The following is a 16,622-nucleotide window of genomic DNA, read 5'->3' as shown; positions in this document are numbered from 1 at the left end:
CGAGCACGTGGCTATAGGCTAAGTGTAAGAGGCCATTCACGCTAGCTCACGTTTAAACAAGGACCTGCTCTGTCCATGGTGCCTCCAAGGGGAAGATGAAGACATGGAGCCAGAGCCCTGACTCTGGATCTTCCAGTTAAGCAGGGAAGCCCTGAACTCTGCAAAGTCATTGCTTCAGTATGGAATTGCTCCTGGAAATGAAGTGCCTCCTAACAAGAGAAACAGTGTGGGGGCTTTTGCTGATATCTCCTTGAGATTCCATGCAGATTAATGCGAATTTAGAGAACCATGGAACTCAGTCTTAGGAGTTCATGTTCCTAACTTTGAGTCCTCGGCCTATTTACTGATGAAAGATAATTCTGTGATACTCGTGGGCACATGAATGGCAACCTAGGGTGATCTTTTTTTTTTTTTTTTCTTTAAGGTTTATTTATATTTGAAAGGCAGAGTAAGAAAGAGAGTGAGAGTGAGAGATTTTTCAAACTGTGGTTCACTCTCCAAATGCCTGCAACAGCTGAGGCCAGGCCAGGTCGAAGCCAGGAGTCCACTTACTCCACACTTCTGACCCAGTTCCCTACTGATGCACCTGGGAGGCAGCAGATGACAGCCCAAGGATATGAGCTACTGCCACCCACACGGGAGACCCAGATGGAGCTCCTGGTTTCTGGCTTTGGCCTGGCCTAATCCCCCTGTTGCAGGCATTTGGGAAGTGAACCAGCAGATGAAAGCTCTCTCTCTATCTCTTCCTCTGTCACTCTGCCTTCCAAATAAATGAGTAAATCTTAAAAATTAATGTAGCTTGAAGAAAAAAAGTTTGCTCCCTTGAAAAATACCAAGTGGAAATTTTGTGTAGAAGAAAGAAGTAAAGGATTATTAAAAGGGAGACACAGACCTTAGATATAAGCTCTTCCACTTGGCATCAGTTTAGCTAATACATTTGTATTTTGACCCAAACAAGCAGAACAGGAGCCAATGTCTGAAGTGGTTCACGGCTAAAAATCTAATGAGACTTCCAAGTTAACTTTGCCAGTGCCAATTGCACTTGTGGACTGTGCAACTTAAGGAATAAAGCTTTATAAAATGATAAAGTTTCTAAATACCCTTAGGCTTTTGTTTACATTACTGACCAAAAATAGTCAGAGAACTTTAGAACTGAGACATTCCAGAGCCCATTGTTTTCAACCAGGAGTGTGTACATGAGTATGCTTGGGGAAGATGCCACTGGAATTTAGTGGACAGGGACCAGGAATACTGAAATGCCTTTTAGTGCACAGGACAATTTTGTAGCAAAAATAATTGTCTCATTCAATATGCTGATAGTATCTTCAATGAGGAACACCATCGTCCAGAGGTAAAATGGTTTGTACAAAATCAAATAGCTAGATCTCGGATGGCTGCATGTATTTATCCATTAAAACTAATAACATATTAGCCATTAACATTGAGTTGTATAACAAATGGACCCTACAAATTGAAAAAGGCCTAAAGTCATTCCACAGAAACTCCACCAAGTGATAATTTTTTTCTTTTACTCTCAATAGCAAGCACTGTGCCTGGCACATTGAGAGCAGTAATGGTTGGTTGCATGATTGGTTGGACAATTAAGTGAATGATGGACAGATAGGATAGATGACGTGGGTGTAAACCTGTGCCATCTAGTGGTAAGTACAGCTAACAGCAACAATGCCTTAAACAATGTGCCTTATATAAGGGAGTAGACACATGACACACATTTTTCCATTCAATTATCATTTATAGCCATTGTCTATACTCCCACTAAACTAGGGTCTTTTTGCTTTTTACTTGTTAAACTTCTTATTCAGTGAAGTATTAAGCCTTTTTACTGTAATGCAATTTTAAAATACGTTATCTCAAAAACTAATTTTAAAATATGCTATCTCAAAAACTAAAAAAAGGTGGGGGGGGGGAGGAAAGAGGCAAGAGGGAGATAAGGGAAGGAGGGAGGGAGGGAGAAAGGAATGTCATGTTCTTAGAATTGTATCCACAAATCACATTGAATCTTTTAAGGACTAATTAAAAATTAAAAATTATAAAACACACACCAAAAAACACATGACAAGTACAGCAGAAAAACTGCATTCTTCACAACTCAGTGTTAGAATATAGCGCCATTTGTTAGAAAATTTCTCAATCTATGCTTTTTAAAAATTATCTTTATTATCTGCTTACACATCTTGGGATCTGTGAGCTTGCTGAGGTCTACCCAGTTTACCTAGGATTTATATCAACCCACCAATCTCAGCATTCTTTCCAAATCTCACAAAATTTCTGGAGTCAGACATTGTTACCTGAATCCCAGCAGCACCCGGAGACACTGGCGTTGTCCCTGGACTTGTCTCAGGGGGGTTTGTGGGACTTTCATAGTTCTTGGCATCCACATTTCCAGCTACCACCGCCTGCGAACACATTGAAGGCCCTTATCCAGTTTTGAAAGAATCCAGCAGTAAGTACACTGCTACAGTTTGCTATCAGCTCTTTGGGTCTGTTTTCCACCAACACGGATGGACATGGTTTTTATTCTTTGAGCCGATCCCGCAGCCCAGGACTAAACTAATTCCTCACTCCCTAACATCCTGGGCATTGGCCACTAAGTCATCTCATGCCTTAATCCTGGAAAGCAAATGCGTCTCTCATTGAGCACACTCACTTAATACTAACAATTTCTGTTGTATTTTCTATGCCTCCTTACACCCACCAATCACCATATTTTTGAACAAATGATACTCTGGATGTCTATCAGCAGCCAATTACTAGAAGAATGCCATGAATAATTCCCCAAACATAATGGTGAACTGAGAATCCCATCTTTGGATGTTAAGAGCAAAACTCTGAAATCTCAGCGGACTACGTAAAAGACATTGAATTTCTGAAGCCATCGGCATAATAGAATTAATACTTTTCTACACATTTTTCTGTAACATGCATGGAATTCCACAGTTCCCTCTTAAATCCAAATTTCCATGAATAAGTAATTAATAAATTATAGGGCAGATAACTCCCACATTCTCCTATACTTCTGTATTCATCAGTTTGCTTTTTTCTCAAGTTTGGATGTGTTTCTATACATGGCCTCATTTTATTTCAGGTGAAAAAGCCAAAAGAAACAGCCTAGCTGTTTTAGCATGTGAGTACATTTTTGCTACCTGCTAGCAAAATACTTTCAAGATTCAAATATTTCTGCTTCTAAGAAAGCTATTTGTAGGGACAGGTGTTTGTCCCAGCAGTTAAGATACATTTAGGACACCCACATTCCAAATGGGAGTGCCTGGGTTTGAATTCCAGCTCTGCTTCCATTTTTAGCTCCCTGCTAATGCACACCCTGGGAGGCTGCAGACAATAGCTCAAGTAGTTAAGTCCCTGCCAATGAGGTAGAAGACCCAGATGGAGGTTCAGACTCCCAGCTTTGGTCTTGCTCAGCCTGGGCCGTTACATGCCTTTAGGGAGTGAAACAGCGTGGTTGAAGATTGAATCAATCAATCTCTCTCTTTCAGACAAATGAGTTTTTTAAAAGATTTATTTATTTAATTAAAAGGCAGATTTACAGAGAGGCAGAGGCAGAAAAAGAGAGAGAGAGAGAGAAAGAGATCTTCCATCTGCTGGTTCACTCCCCAAATGGCCACAAAGTCCAGAACTGCACAGATCTGAAGCCAGGAGCTTCTTCTGGGTCTCCCACGTGGGTGCAGGGGCCCAAGGACTTGGGCCGTCTTTTACTGCTTTCCCAGGCCACAGCAGAGAGCTGGATCGGAGGAGGAGCAGCCAGGACTCGCGCCCATATGGGATGCTGGCACTGAGTCTACCAGACGTCTGAAGGGACTCACACACCTGCCACTCAGAATGAGACTCAGAATGATGCAGAATGATCAGCCCCAGCGAGGCTTCAAGCCTCAACAACTGAGCAGAAAAACAGGATTCCCGCTGTTTTCAGGTCAAGTGGTCAGGTCAGCCCTGCAGGCGGCGGGGCTGAGGCATGGAGCACTCCCCACTTGGAGAGGTTCGGAGACTCCGCCGCAGACACGCTGGGGAGAGTAAGACCCAGCAGCAGCGACCACGGAAACAAAGAGCTGTGTGCCGTCTCACCTCGGCAGGCAGAACCACTTTCACGGCACAGTCTCTGGTCACGTACATGGGGTTTTCAAATATTACAGGCTGTTTCCCCAGCTCCATGGCAAAGTGGTCACTCTGGTGGGGGAGGGGAAGAGAGAGAAAGATCGAGAGATCACACTGTATGGATCCAGTTCGCACACACACAGGGAGGTGCCTTCCTCACCCCTGGAAGTTTTCTGGGTGCTGTGACAAAGTTTCCCCAAAGATGAAAGCTTAGAGATCGTCACACAAGCACAAACACTCCCATCGCAACACACACACACCAGCAGAGACACAGGGGCCCCACATGACACATCTCTAAGGTAACATAAAGGCACTAGGTCATTAGAACAAGAAAACAGAAACTCGTTTCCTATATCCAAACTCTCTACGGTCCTATAATGCAAATAACTTGGGGAGTGGGTCTGGACAAAAGAGAAGAGGGTAATGTCGGAAGAAGGGCAAGAAGGAAAAGAATAGGAGAGGGGGAGAGGAGAAAGAATGCATGACACTGAACTTGCAGGCACAGCTAACAATGACAGATTTGGGGGAAGAACAAAATACTCAAAGTAGCTTCCCTATAATGATTACAGAGACTTGTTGATCCCCTCACAAAATAACCCATGTGGGCCTCACACAGAGGATTACTGTACCCATCTTACAGATGGAGACAGTGAGTGTGGGGGCAACCAAGCTGTGTGCTATTATTACACACTTAGAAGGTGGCAGAGCCACATTTTGAATCAATACTGACTCTAAATCACTGTATAGTCCAGCATTGGAATACACTGGTGGAAATTATATCATGCTAAGAAAAAAACAGTTTTCTTCCTACACATTGTCATCAAATAAAAACAAAATATTGTATCTCCCTCTACACCACTAAAAAATGAAAGTTTAATATTTAAGACTGTTTATGATTCTAATGCAGCAGTGTGGCTTAGGGCCAGGGAAGTAGGTATGAGTTTTAACTTTATTACTAATGCTACCAATACTTTTAGACCTATTTCTGCAATAAATCTCAGGTTTCCCAATTTGATCTATGCAGCACAGACTTTACTCTGACAGTTATATGGTGTATCAAGGTATTTCAACATTCCCCAGGTTAATTTCATTCTTGATAAGAAATATTTCTTCTATAAAATAGTAAAAAATGACAACTTTGAAATAACCATCTTAAACCCCACTCACCAATGACACTGATCCGTCAATAGCAGACTCAGGACCAAAACCAGATACACCAATTTCCATGTTGTCATCTGCCCCTGACCTGAAGGTCACCCCATTTCCATTTTCAGAAGGTTTGACAAGACTGCTTAAGCTGGAAGAAAGCCACGGAAACAGTGTCTTATTTTTTGTTCAGCCTGTTGTATCTTACTGAAATGCAGATCTTTCCTCCACGCGGCTGTACCTTGCTGAAATGCAATGCTCAGTTCCCACTCTGAGTCAAATGCGAGGCTGAGTTCCCTCAGCTTCCTGGAAACGTTAAAGCACATCCCTGGATGTAGGAGATGGGGGCCTGCAGGAATGCCGCCAGCCATCACACAGCCGGCTGAGCTCTCTAGCCTGACCTGAGCAGGCAGCAGCAGGCACAGCCATTAGGACTGCAAAACATGACTTGTCCCTCAGGCCTCAGCAAAGCCGTTGATGAAGAAACTGTGATTTGGAATGAAAGCTTTCGACCCTTCCTAATCTTTGTTCCTGCAGAAGACAGGAACTGCCTGCTCTACTTTTAACTTAAAAATAAAAATTAAAAAAATCAGGTTATTCACCTGATCACATCACACAGGCTTCTAGACTTACTATCCTACATGCTGTAACCAACCTTGGCAGCTTGGGCAGAGCTGGCAGAAGAGAGCCGGTCTTCCTATAGTGGAAAAATCCTACAGTTGCCAGGGCTCCGACGATGACGATCAAGAGAATTGTCAGCAACACAGCCATGGCCGCTATGGAAGACACAGAAGCAGTGAGCGGGGAAAGAGCCAACAAATGTCGACCTCTGGAGAAGCTGAAGGCTACAAGCCTTCATTCTGCCAAGACTGGGCCAAATCGGATAAATCAACAAATAACAGCATTCTCCTGAGGGTGGGGGGCAACCAAGCTGTGTGCTATTATTACATACTTAGAAGGTGGCAGAGCCACATTTTGAATCAATACTGACTCTAAATCACTGTGTAGTCCAGCATTGGAATACATTGGTGGAAATTATATGATGCTAAGAAAAAAACAGTTCTCTTCCTACACATTGTCATCAAATAAAAACAAAATGGAAAGTACCATGGGTACTTCCAGGTTGCTGATAGTCTTAAAACTTACTTGTTGCTGGAGGGATGCCCTTGGAAAACCCTATTTCGCAATACTGTCCGGTGTAGCCACTGGCACATCTGAAAGTAAAAGGAGAACCATTCACTAGCCTGCTGCCTTGTTGGGCTCTGCTGCAGTTTCATAAGCAAAGCCAGAGATGCGAGAGTGCTTCGGTCAAGGACTTTACAATTAGACATGTTGGGGCCAGTGCTGTGGGGCAGCGGGTTAAAGCCCTGGCCCAAAGCACTGGCATCCCATATGGACGCCAGTTCTAGTCCCAGCTTCTTCTCTTCCGAGCCAGCTCTCTGCTATGGCCTGGGATAGCAGCAGAAGATGGCCCAAGTCCTTGGGTCCCTGTGCCTGCATGGGAGACCCGGAAGAAGCTCCTGGCTCCTGGCTTCAGATAGGCTCATCTCCAGCCATTGCGGCCATTTGGGGAGAACCAGCAGAAGGAAGACCTCTCTCTCTAACTCTGTCTTTCAAATAAATAAAAAGAAATTAAAAAAAAAATTAGACATGCAACGCATCCTACACAACCTCTGTTTTGTCAAGAGATGACAAGAAGGATCAACAGTGGCCTGGCTGAGAAACTCACTCTAGTGGAGGAGCAATGGCTTGACAGGGCCAGTCCCACCAAAGCAACCTACTGATGCCTTCTCTAATTTATGGAATTCTTTCTTACGGAGAGTGAAAAATGGAAACCACGTTTGTGTTCCTTCCTTTGAACTGCTTTCATTAAACACTTTGCAAAGGCACCTGTTTATCTCGCCCCGTGTCAGAGCCTTCTCAGTTGTCTGTTCGCCAAATCTTCAGCCCAGGCTTTGCTCATCGTGGAGGCCTCCCCCTAAAAGCAGCTCTGTGGACGGCTGTTCTCCCACAGTCCCACTGGCCTCAACGAGCTCAGGGGAGTCGGATGATGCTCCTGCCATTTCTCTAACTCCCTACCCCCAAAACATGCTCCAGGAGATCCTTATGACTGGGCATTTTAACCACATCCCCAGGAGATTCTTATGCACACTGCACTAGTTTACTGCTGCCTTCCCCAAGGGGCAAGCTGGTTAAAATGTGAAATTAGTGAACCAGCCAGGTTCCTACACTTGTTTTCTTGGCTACTTTCAGGTCTCCAATTCCCGCAGAAGAGGCAAAGCCTACAGCTCGACCTCAACATTTAGACTTACTTGCATTTGGGCAGATCATTCTCATCAAAATAGCAACTTCCTCCGTACATACACCTGCATGGGGGGGGCATGGTGATGGGAAGTTCGATGGCTGCAGAAAGGGAAAGCCATGCATGTGTTAGTCGGCCGCACTCAGCAGAGCACCCACACCATGCAAACCTGCCCAGGGCTGCAGTGGCTACAGGGGCAGGCCAGATCAGTAGTCTCCCTGTAAACACATCACCTTCCCCCAGAGTCAGACAAATTTCCCTCCCAATAAGAAGGTCTTGGGGGTCATGTACATTTAGTGGAAAGAAAGAGGCAGTTTATAGCATCTCCCCTTAAACAGTGAAGAGGTGCTAGACTCCAGAGCAGGGATGAATAGTTAAAAGAACCTTGTGGTAAAGAATATCTTAAGGCATTCAGGTTTTCATTTGAGTTTTCAGAATTCTCCCCTCATGAACCCAGTTGAGGTCAATAATTTAATTTAGGCACATCTTGAACCTTCAGCTAAGGAGTCTAAAGCATCAGCAATCAATCAACAGACAGACACACAGACACTAGATAGACAGCCAGAGAGATCCTCAATTTCTTTCCTCCCAAGTTGCCCTTACACTGGGTCTCTGCTCCCAGCTCCGGCACCACCTGCTCCCTGGATGTGCCTCATGGCCATTAGTGCTTCACAGTGCTATACTTGGAAGATTTTGTTTATGGAATTGGGACAGCTTCTTGGCTCAGTCTTTCAATTTGTGCCTCTACACAAAATTTGCTGTATCAGAGAAGCCTTCCCTGAACACTCCACCTGAAAAAGCAACCCCACTCACCTTATATTCATTCCTCTTACCCTGCATTATTAGTCTTCTTCACCACCTGACCTATTATATATTTATTGGTTTCTCTATTTATTATCCTATTAAACATAAGCTAACGAGAGCAGAGGGTAGTCTATTTTGTTCACTTCCAATATCTTCAGCACTTAAAACATTACCTAGCACATAGTAGGCATTCAATAAATACTAACAGAACTAATTGATTAACATACCAAACCATGAATGGCTACCATCATTAATGTGTTTGCTTTGATGAAAATCTTTTAAAAAATCACTTGGAAAAAATTAAAGGGTGATAACAACTTAGACAGCAACTCTGCTACAATATGAAATTGCAATAAGTCAGAAAGCTTCATTTATAGCACAGAACACGTCTCAAAAGCTTGAACTATCATCCTGTTCGGAATATTGTTGAGAATATTGGAATACAGGCAATATTTCCCCAGTAGCAGTGGAATGAGTGCGGCGGGGAGGGAAGAAATGAGACGGGAAGTCATTTTTTTCATCTTGAGTTCATTCTTTAAACTTGCCCACTTTGCTGTCTGGTTGGGGTGAGTCAGAGGCTGGTTCCTTGTTTACCATCATGCTCCCCCTGGTGGGAGAAGGTGGTTAAGCCCCTTCATTTTCCCATCATCTAAAATTTGGGGAAGGCCCCAAGGATGCTTAGCCATCAAATGGGCAACTAATGAATTACAGGATTTTCTTAAAAGTGTACTTATAAAGCAAAGGGTACTAGTTAGAGGCACGTAGTTATTCCTCATGACATACTAATTCTTTAATTTAAAAGAGTCATTGATAAAAAGGTTCTGCCATGAATGGATCATCCACAGAATTGGGGATGAGAATGAAACTGACTTCCTTATTCCAGCATTTATCTTGCAGCCACATAAAATGCTTTGCAAAACATAGCCCTTTTTTTTGGTTGTCTCGACTTTGAAATGAGCAGATGAGAAGAACAGTGAACATCCTCAAGCCTGGCTCACCCCTCCCACCTCGGGAACATGGTTCTCCACCTTGAGAAGCTCTAGAATGGCTGAGCGGACTCTGGGGTGCCAGGAGCCCAGTGCAGAGTGAGGGAAGGAAGGGGAGGTCTCACAGAAAACTCACTCTTTGAAATGTCTTTATACAACAACACAGCCACAGACTTAGGGATACTGCATCTTTATCACTGCAGATCTTAGCAAATAAATTTCAAGAATCGTGGGATAGCAAGTTCTGTTTGGCCCCTTACATCCTACTCAGTTCTGTTTATGCTCCCCGTATCTCTTGTCCCTCCTTTTAGCCATCCCCACTCTGCATTGAAAGGACCCAGCACACAGGGATTCTTCAGGTCCCTGAAGGCAACCTTGGCTGCCCAGGCAGTGCCCCTACCTGCGTCACACTCAGTGGTGCTCCCCTTTAAAAAGTTGGAGCCTTGGGGACAGGCACAGCTGTATCCTCCAGGTCTCAGCAAGCAGAGGTGGCTGCATACTTGTTTGCAAGGGTTGGCCACTGGAAAGCACATGAAAGCAGCAGTTAGGACAAGAGAATGAATAGCCCAATAAAGCGCCATCAGCTGAGCCCCAGCGGCAGCACCCCAACACTTCCAGGCCACTTGTTACCTGGTTATCACCTGCACATACACACCCATCACAGCCACCCACAACAGAGAGACACAGTCCCTCCCTGGGCCCTCTGTCCCAGTTCTGTAACTCACATTTCCTATTGGTGCCATGCATTTCCTCTATCCCCTGGAAGGTTCAGAAAGTAACTAGCTGGTTCATTGCCCAACCATAAAATAACCCAATCAATACTAAGCATCTTAAGATGGCTCAAAGGACCAGTAAGATCCCAGTATTGTATCAAGATTTGTCATTCCCCAAATCTAGATAGATCACAATACATGGTCTATTCAAAGCATATTACTGGGTATGATTTCCACTCCATCTCTATGAGGAGAATTTTCTTTTGGGCTTCAATTTCCTTATTTCTAAGAAAAGGGAATTTAAGGAGCTGGCACTGTGGCGTAACGGGTAAAGCTGCTGCCTGCAGTGCTGGCATCCCATACAGGTGCTGGTTTGAGTCCTGGCAACTCCACTTCTGATCCTGCTCTCTGCTAAGGCCTGGAAAGCAGTAGAAGATGACCCAAGTCCTTGGGCCTCTGCACCCACATGGGAGACCTGGAGGAAGCTCCATGCTCCTGGCTTTGGATCAGTGCAGTTCCGGCCGTTGGGGCCAATTGGGGAGTGAACCAGTGGATGCAAGACCTCTCTCTCTGCCTCTGCCTCTCCTTCTCTCTCTGTGTAACTCTGATTTCCAAATAAATAAATAAATAAATATTTTTTTAAAAAATGGAATTTAAAGCTATGATTCATCAGAATCACCTGGAAGCTATTCACAGAAGCTCAGGTTTAAATTCCTGTGAGGTGGGGCCAGCGCTGTGGCATAGTGGGTAAAGCTACCTCCTACAGTGCCAGCACCCCATGTGGACACCAGTTCGAAACAGCTGCTCTGCTTCCACTCCAGCTCCCTGCTAATGCACCTGGGAAAGCAGTGAAAGATGGCCCAAGTCCTTAGGCCCCTGCATCCATGTGGGAGACCTGGAAGAAGCTCCAGGCTCCTGGCTTTGGATCGGCCCAGCTCCTGCCATTGTGGCCATTTGGGGGAGTGAACCGGCAGATAGAAATAGAAGACCTCTTTCTCTCTCTCTCTCTCTCTCTCTCTGCCTCTCTCTGTAACTCTGCCTTTCAAATAAATAAACAAATCTTTTTTTGAAAAAAAGTTCATAGAAAATGGAATTAAAAGACAAGTCATTTAAAAAAAATTCTGGGGTGGAGCTCAAGCATTATTAATAAAAGTACCTCAGGTAATTTCAGAACCTTCTGAAGTCTACCTTAGCACACATTACGATTTACCCAAGGATTACACTGCATTAGACGATCTCTAAATTCCTTCTTGGGTTAACCTTCTGTAATCCTGATTCTCCATTATCCAAAATGTAGTCATAGCCAAGGCATGGCTATAAAATTATAAGAAATCTTCCAAGCGCGTCATTCAAATGCTGCCTCATTAGCATCTTGTCAGCTCTCTAGAGCAGAGCTTTTTAAACTTTGATGTGGTACAAATCACCTGGGGAGTCTTGCTAAAAATTCAGATTTACATTCAGAGGATCCGGGGTGGGGCCCAAGAATCCGCCTTACTAATCAGCTCCTATAGGATGCCGAGGCCTCTGTTCCACAGCCCACACTGTGAGGAGCAAGGGACGGGGGCCGTGCTTCTCAAAGATGATCCCGGAACCCACAGCAGCATCTGGCGACTTGTTAGAAATGCATATTCCTAGGCCACATCGGGCATGTTACATGAACACCACAGGAGGGCCCACCAACCCATATTCAATAAGCGTCCCGGATGCCTCAGATGCATGCTGAAATATGAGAGCCAGCAGCCTGGGCTGGGGCTCTGGGCTGCATCTCACCAGCACTTTCCAGAGGGGGCCCACAGCAACCACGGGCTGAGATGCTTTTCTTTTCAGAAGCCTCCAGACTTTTCTCTGCCTTCTCCATGGAGGCTGGCGGCTGGCGGCTGGCGGGGGCCCCACCTGGGGCTGGGAGCTGCAGAACACAGCGCTGCTGTGTTGGTAGGATCTGGAATGCTGTGTAGAGGGGCTGAGCAGGGGCAAACACTGCCGGCCACAGAGGAGCTACTCCTCGGCAAAGACATTCGCCACTCCTCTAATCCGGGCTTCTCAGCTCTGAGCTGCAATCTGCCTCGGCTGTCTTGGGGTCTCAGAGTATCAGTGGACTTAAGAGGACCTCGGGCTCTACCCTTGATTCCCAATAGAGGGATGGGAAGGCAGTTCAACCTGGAACTCAGCATGTTGACTATTGAACCAGAAAAGAAAGACGCTGAGCTTGGGTTGGACAAACTTAAACTTCAGAATCATTTCTGGGGCCGGCGCTGTGGTGCAGCAGGTTAATGCCCTGAACTGAAGTGCTGGCATCCCATATGGGCGCCGGTTCGAGACCCGGCTGCTCCACTTCCAATCCAGCTCTCTGCTATGGCCCGGGAAAGCAGTAGAAGATGGAAGAAGCAGTAGAGACCAGGAAGAAGCTCCTGGCTCCTGGCTTTGGATGGGTGCAGCTCTGACCGTTGCAGCCATCTGGGGAGTGAACCATCAGATGGAAGACCTCTCTCTCTCTCTCTCTCTCTCTCTCTGCCTCTCCTCTCTTTGTGTAACTCTGACTTTCAAATAAACAAATAAATCCTTAAAAATCATTTCTGAGCATAAAACTCATACATTAGCTGTGCCACTTAAGCACTCAAGATATTAAATCTCTCTTAATCTCCATTTCCTTATCTGAGATGAGAATAAAATCTCTTTATAAGGTTTTGGAGAAGATTAATTGAAGTAACAAACATACGAGTGAATATTAAAGAGAGACCCAACATACAGAACTTGGTAAAGAGTGTTTCCTTGCCTCATGTCAAAAACTGCCCTTCCCTTGCATTTTGCTCCAAACACTGTTAGAACATGGGCAATTAGAACATAGGCAACCAGATGAAGCAGAACCCAGATCGAAGGACATGAGAAGAGGGGAGGAAGCAGAAATGTCTATGACTGGCAGTTTTGAACTCAGGTCCACATATCTCAGGTAATATCAGTAATGAGTAAGATATCTGATGCCCATGAAACCATTCTGTGACCTGTTAACTCAGCACTTGGCAGGGGCATGTTGCCTGCTGGACTCTGTGGCTCAGAAATGTATTTCCTCAACTTCAGACAACAATGAGGAAGGAAATGCTTTTGCTTTTCATCTGCTGATGGCTTGTATAATGTCATTCAACCTCCAATTTTATCTTTCTTTGGTCAAAATTGTTAAACCACACACACACACACACCCCTTTTATGCACTAAGAAATTAGCCTATTATAATGCCACTTTCCAACAATATAGCCATTATTTTGAAGTAAGCTTTCCAGATAATCAGAAACATCTTACCCCAAAGTTGGTGACTACCTACCTGACTTGTTATATCTGAGTTGATGAAATATTCTAATTTGAGTAAGCCAGGGGTTCACGACCAGCATTTTCTCTTTCTCTCCTTGCCCAAATTTATCTTGTTTCCACACTTCTCCCTTCTCCTTAGATACCCAGTATAATTGGTCTTCAAAGATATCCAGACTATAAGGTTTCATTGCTGCTTACACAAAGGAGAAAAACAAAACAAGGTTATTGAAAAGAAAATACCCCTCCCTACTTCCATGTCCGGCGTTATTCTGCTTGAATTAATCTCTAATACAAGGCCTTAAAACTCCAGCAAAACTTGGTAAGACTTTCCTTTCTGATCACAAACGTGTGCTGCAATGGGACATGGTGATAACAGAAACTAAACTAGGTTAGCACATGCTGTCCAACACCAATCGTAGGGCACTAGGTCACTGTCAAGCTGATGATTGTATTTCATTTTTGGAGAGCAATTTGCCAGAGATTTTATTTTTCTTTTGAACATAAAATACCACTAATCAGATAGGAAAGATGTGACGTGTGCTAGATCATTGCAGTTCTGCAGAACCTAGATAAGAAAGCAAAAGGCCCCTCTCCTTCTAGATGCTTCCAGTTGTCCATAATCAGCAAGCTGACACACTGAAAATGAACGTGTCTACAAGTGGTTAGACATGGATTAATGCCACCTCTAACAGAGCAACTTAACATGAAAATCTCAGTTATTTCATTATTTTTCATATTTCAATTGCTGAGAAGCATTTTTTATTTTTTAAATTATTTTTTATTTATTTATTTTTATTTAGTAAATATAAATTTCCAAAGTACAGTTTATGGATTACAATGGCTCCCCCCCCATAACTTCCCTCCCACTCGCACTCCTCCCATCTCCGGCTCCCTCTCCCATTCCATTCGCATCAAGATTCATTTTCAATTATCTTTATATGCAGAAGATCGATTCCAGTATATATTAAGTAAAGATTTCATCAGTGTGCATCCACACAGAAATACAAAGTGTAAAAATACTGTTTCAGTACTGGTTATAGCATTACTTCACATTGGACAACACATTAAGGACAGATCCCACATGAGCAGTAAGTATACAGTGACTCCTGTTGTTGACTTAACAATTTGACACTCTTGTTTATGGCGTCAGTAATCTCCCTAGGCTCTAGTCATGAGTTGCCAAGGCTATGGAAGCCTTTTGGGTTCACGAGAAGCATTTTGAAAAATTATGTAAAAGGGACTAAAAAGGCTTGAATTATTGCTAATGGATTAATTTGCATTTAATTCAGCATCTGAGAGTTGGGGTGGATACAGGTATCTAAAAAACTATGGGGGCCAGCACTGGCAGAGCAGGTAAGGCCACCACCTACAACACCAGCATCCCATATGGGTGCTAATTCAAGTCCCAGTTGCTCCACTTACAATCCACTTCCCTGCTCATGGCTTGGGAAAAGCAGTGGAAGATGGCCCTAGCATTTCAGCCCTTGCCACCCATGTGGGAGACCTGGAGGAGAGTCTTGACTCCTGGCTTTGGCCTGACTCAGTCCTGGCTATTGTGGCCATATGAGGAGTGAACCAGCAGATGGAAGATCTCTGTTCTCCCTCCTCCTCTCTCTGCAACTAACTCTGACTTTCAAATACAAATCTTAAAACAAAAACAAAAACAAAAACAAAAAAAACTATGTAAGCCATGTCCTAAGATCAGGGTTCCTCTTGAAAATATGGACAAAGAAACTACAAATCTGTTAATTAATTACATAATGCATTAAATTCTAATTCAATCCTTACCTCCATGTGTAATGATTCTCCTGTCAGTCCCATCATATTTCATGGTTTCAATAATGTCCTCCTTCAAGTCACTCCAGTAGATCTGGTCATTGTTCAAATAATCAATTGAAAGGCCGGTCGGCCACCCAAGGTCCTCAGAAACCAAGACGTTGCGATGCTCCCCATTCATCCAGGCAGACTCAATTTTAGGCTCTTTCCCCCAGTCAGTCCAATACATGAGCCTGCAACAGAAGGTTTCTTCATTGAAACAGCTCCTCTAAGAGAGCTTCCCAGCTATGGTGGAGCATGGGGTGTTACCAACAGTGTCATCTGTTTGCCCAAGACCTGGCTGCTAAGTGGCACTGACTTTACATGAGCATGTGTGGCCTGCCATTCCTAAAGGCTACCCTTCCTTAATAAAAATTGGCCAGCCAAACATGGGCCCTCTGTGGTCTAACAGCCATGGCTTTGCATTCACCAGCCTAAACAATCATCAGGGGATCAACCCTACAATTCTACTGAGGAATGTGTGGATTTTAGACAAACTTGGGCTTTGGAAACAACATGGCCAGAGTCCTTTCTCTTTTTAATACGGTGTTGGTCTGAAGTCTGTCACAAAGTCTCAACAACTGGCAAATATCACTTCATTTTGTTTTCATTAAAAAAAAGTAGACATGTGAAAGAAGGCAGCACAAAGGCCCACATACTGTATGACTCCACTGGTAGGAAATGTATAGAGTAGGAAAATCTATAGAGACAGAACGTAAATTACTGGTTACTTAGGATTGGAGAAGGGGAACGATCAGGACCAGGGGTTGCTGGGTAAGGGGTTAGGGTCTCTCTTAAATTGACTATGGTGGTGTTTACACACCTCTGTGAATATATTAAAAGCCACTGACTGTACATTGTAAGTGAGTAAATTATATGACATGAACTGTACTTTTAAAAGGGAATAAATATCAAGAAAAAGGTCCACAGAAAGATCTTTTCCATCATGACTTTGTTTGTATTATTTACTGAGCTTAAGAACAGACTCTCACTCCTGTCGCTGTCTGTGTGCAGGACACCCTTCCAGCTCCTACATTGGCCCCACTTCCCCAGGAAGCAGCCCCTCATCACCCTCAGTCACACTGATATTTTACCACCTGTTGCATTACTTAATGGATCCCAAGTTTCCAAGTTCAGTGCAAATGGTACTTCCTAAATATACCAGGGTACTTCAGAAAGATCATGCCAAAGTGTAAATAAAGATTATTTTGCTGCAAACATTTTTGAATTCCATGCTTAGTTTTTTTTTTCATAATACACATTTCCCAAGAACTTTGTGAAGCCCTCTTGAAGCATCCCAGAATCCCTGAAAGTAGCAGAACCATCACAGGGTTTCTGTGTGACAAGTTTCCTCTCCTGCCTTCTATTATAGTCAACAATTGCTGAATAAGAGGACGTGATATTATTTTATCCAGGTATGTAAAT

The 16,622-nt window shown here is 43.9% G+C and overlaps 1 protein-coding gene across 1 annotated transcript in view; it reads right to left on the bottom strand.

Moving 5' to 3' along the window:
* Positions 1 to 16,622, bottom strand: part of LRP2 (LDL receptor related protein 2) — a 227,247-nt gene that overhangs the window by 2,113 nt on the left and 208,512 nt on the right. Inside the window, exons 69-77 of the mRNA XM_008258707.5 lie at positions 15,171 to 15,391; positions 13,396 to 13,572; positions 9,767 to 9,886; positions 7,587 to 7,677; positions 6,421 to 6,488; positions 5,930 to 6,050; positions 5,296 to 5,425; positions 4,099 to 4,200; positions 2,310 to 2,417 (exon numbers count right to left, since the gene is read on the bottom strand). Of these exons, the coding sequence (XP_008256929.3) occupies positions 2,310 to 2,417; positions 4,099 to 4,200; positions 5,296 to 5,425; positions 5,930 to 6,050; positions 6,421 to 6,488; positions 7,587 to 7,677; positions 9,767 to 9,886; positions 13,396 to 13,572; positions 15,171 to 15,391 (1,138 nt within the window). The remainder of the gene's footprint in view (positions 1 to 2,309; positions 2,418 to 4,098; positions 4,201 to 5,295; positions 5,426 to 5,929; positions 6,051 to 6,420; positions 6,489 to 7,586; positions 7,678 to 9,766; positions 9,887 to 13,395; positions 13,573 to 15,170; positions 15,392 to 16,622) is intronic.

Source organism: Oryctolagus cuniculus, chromosome 3 (assembly GCF_051225735.1).
Source record: "Oryctolagus cuniculus isolate XC-2025 breed Fujian yellow rabbit chromosome 3, ASM5122573v1, whole genome shotgun sequence".
NCBI lineage: Eukaryota > Metazoa > Chordata > Mammalia > Lagomorpha > Leporidae > Oryctolagus > Oryctolagus cuniculus.
This window is presented reverse-complemented; position numbering and strand designations above follow the sequence as displayed.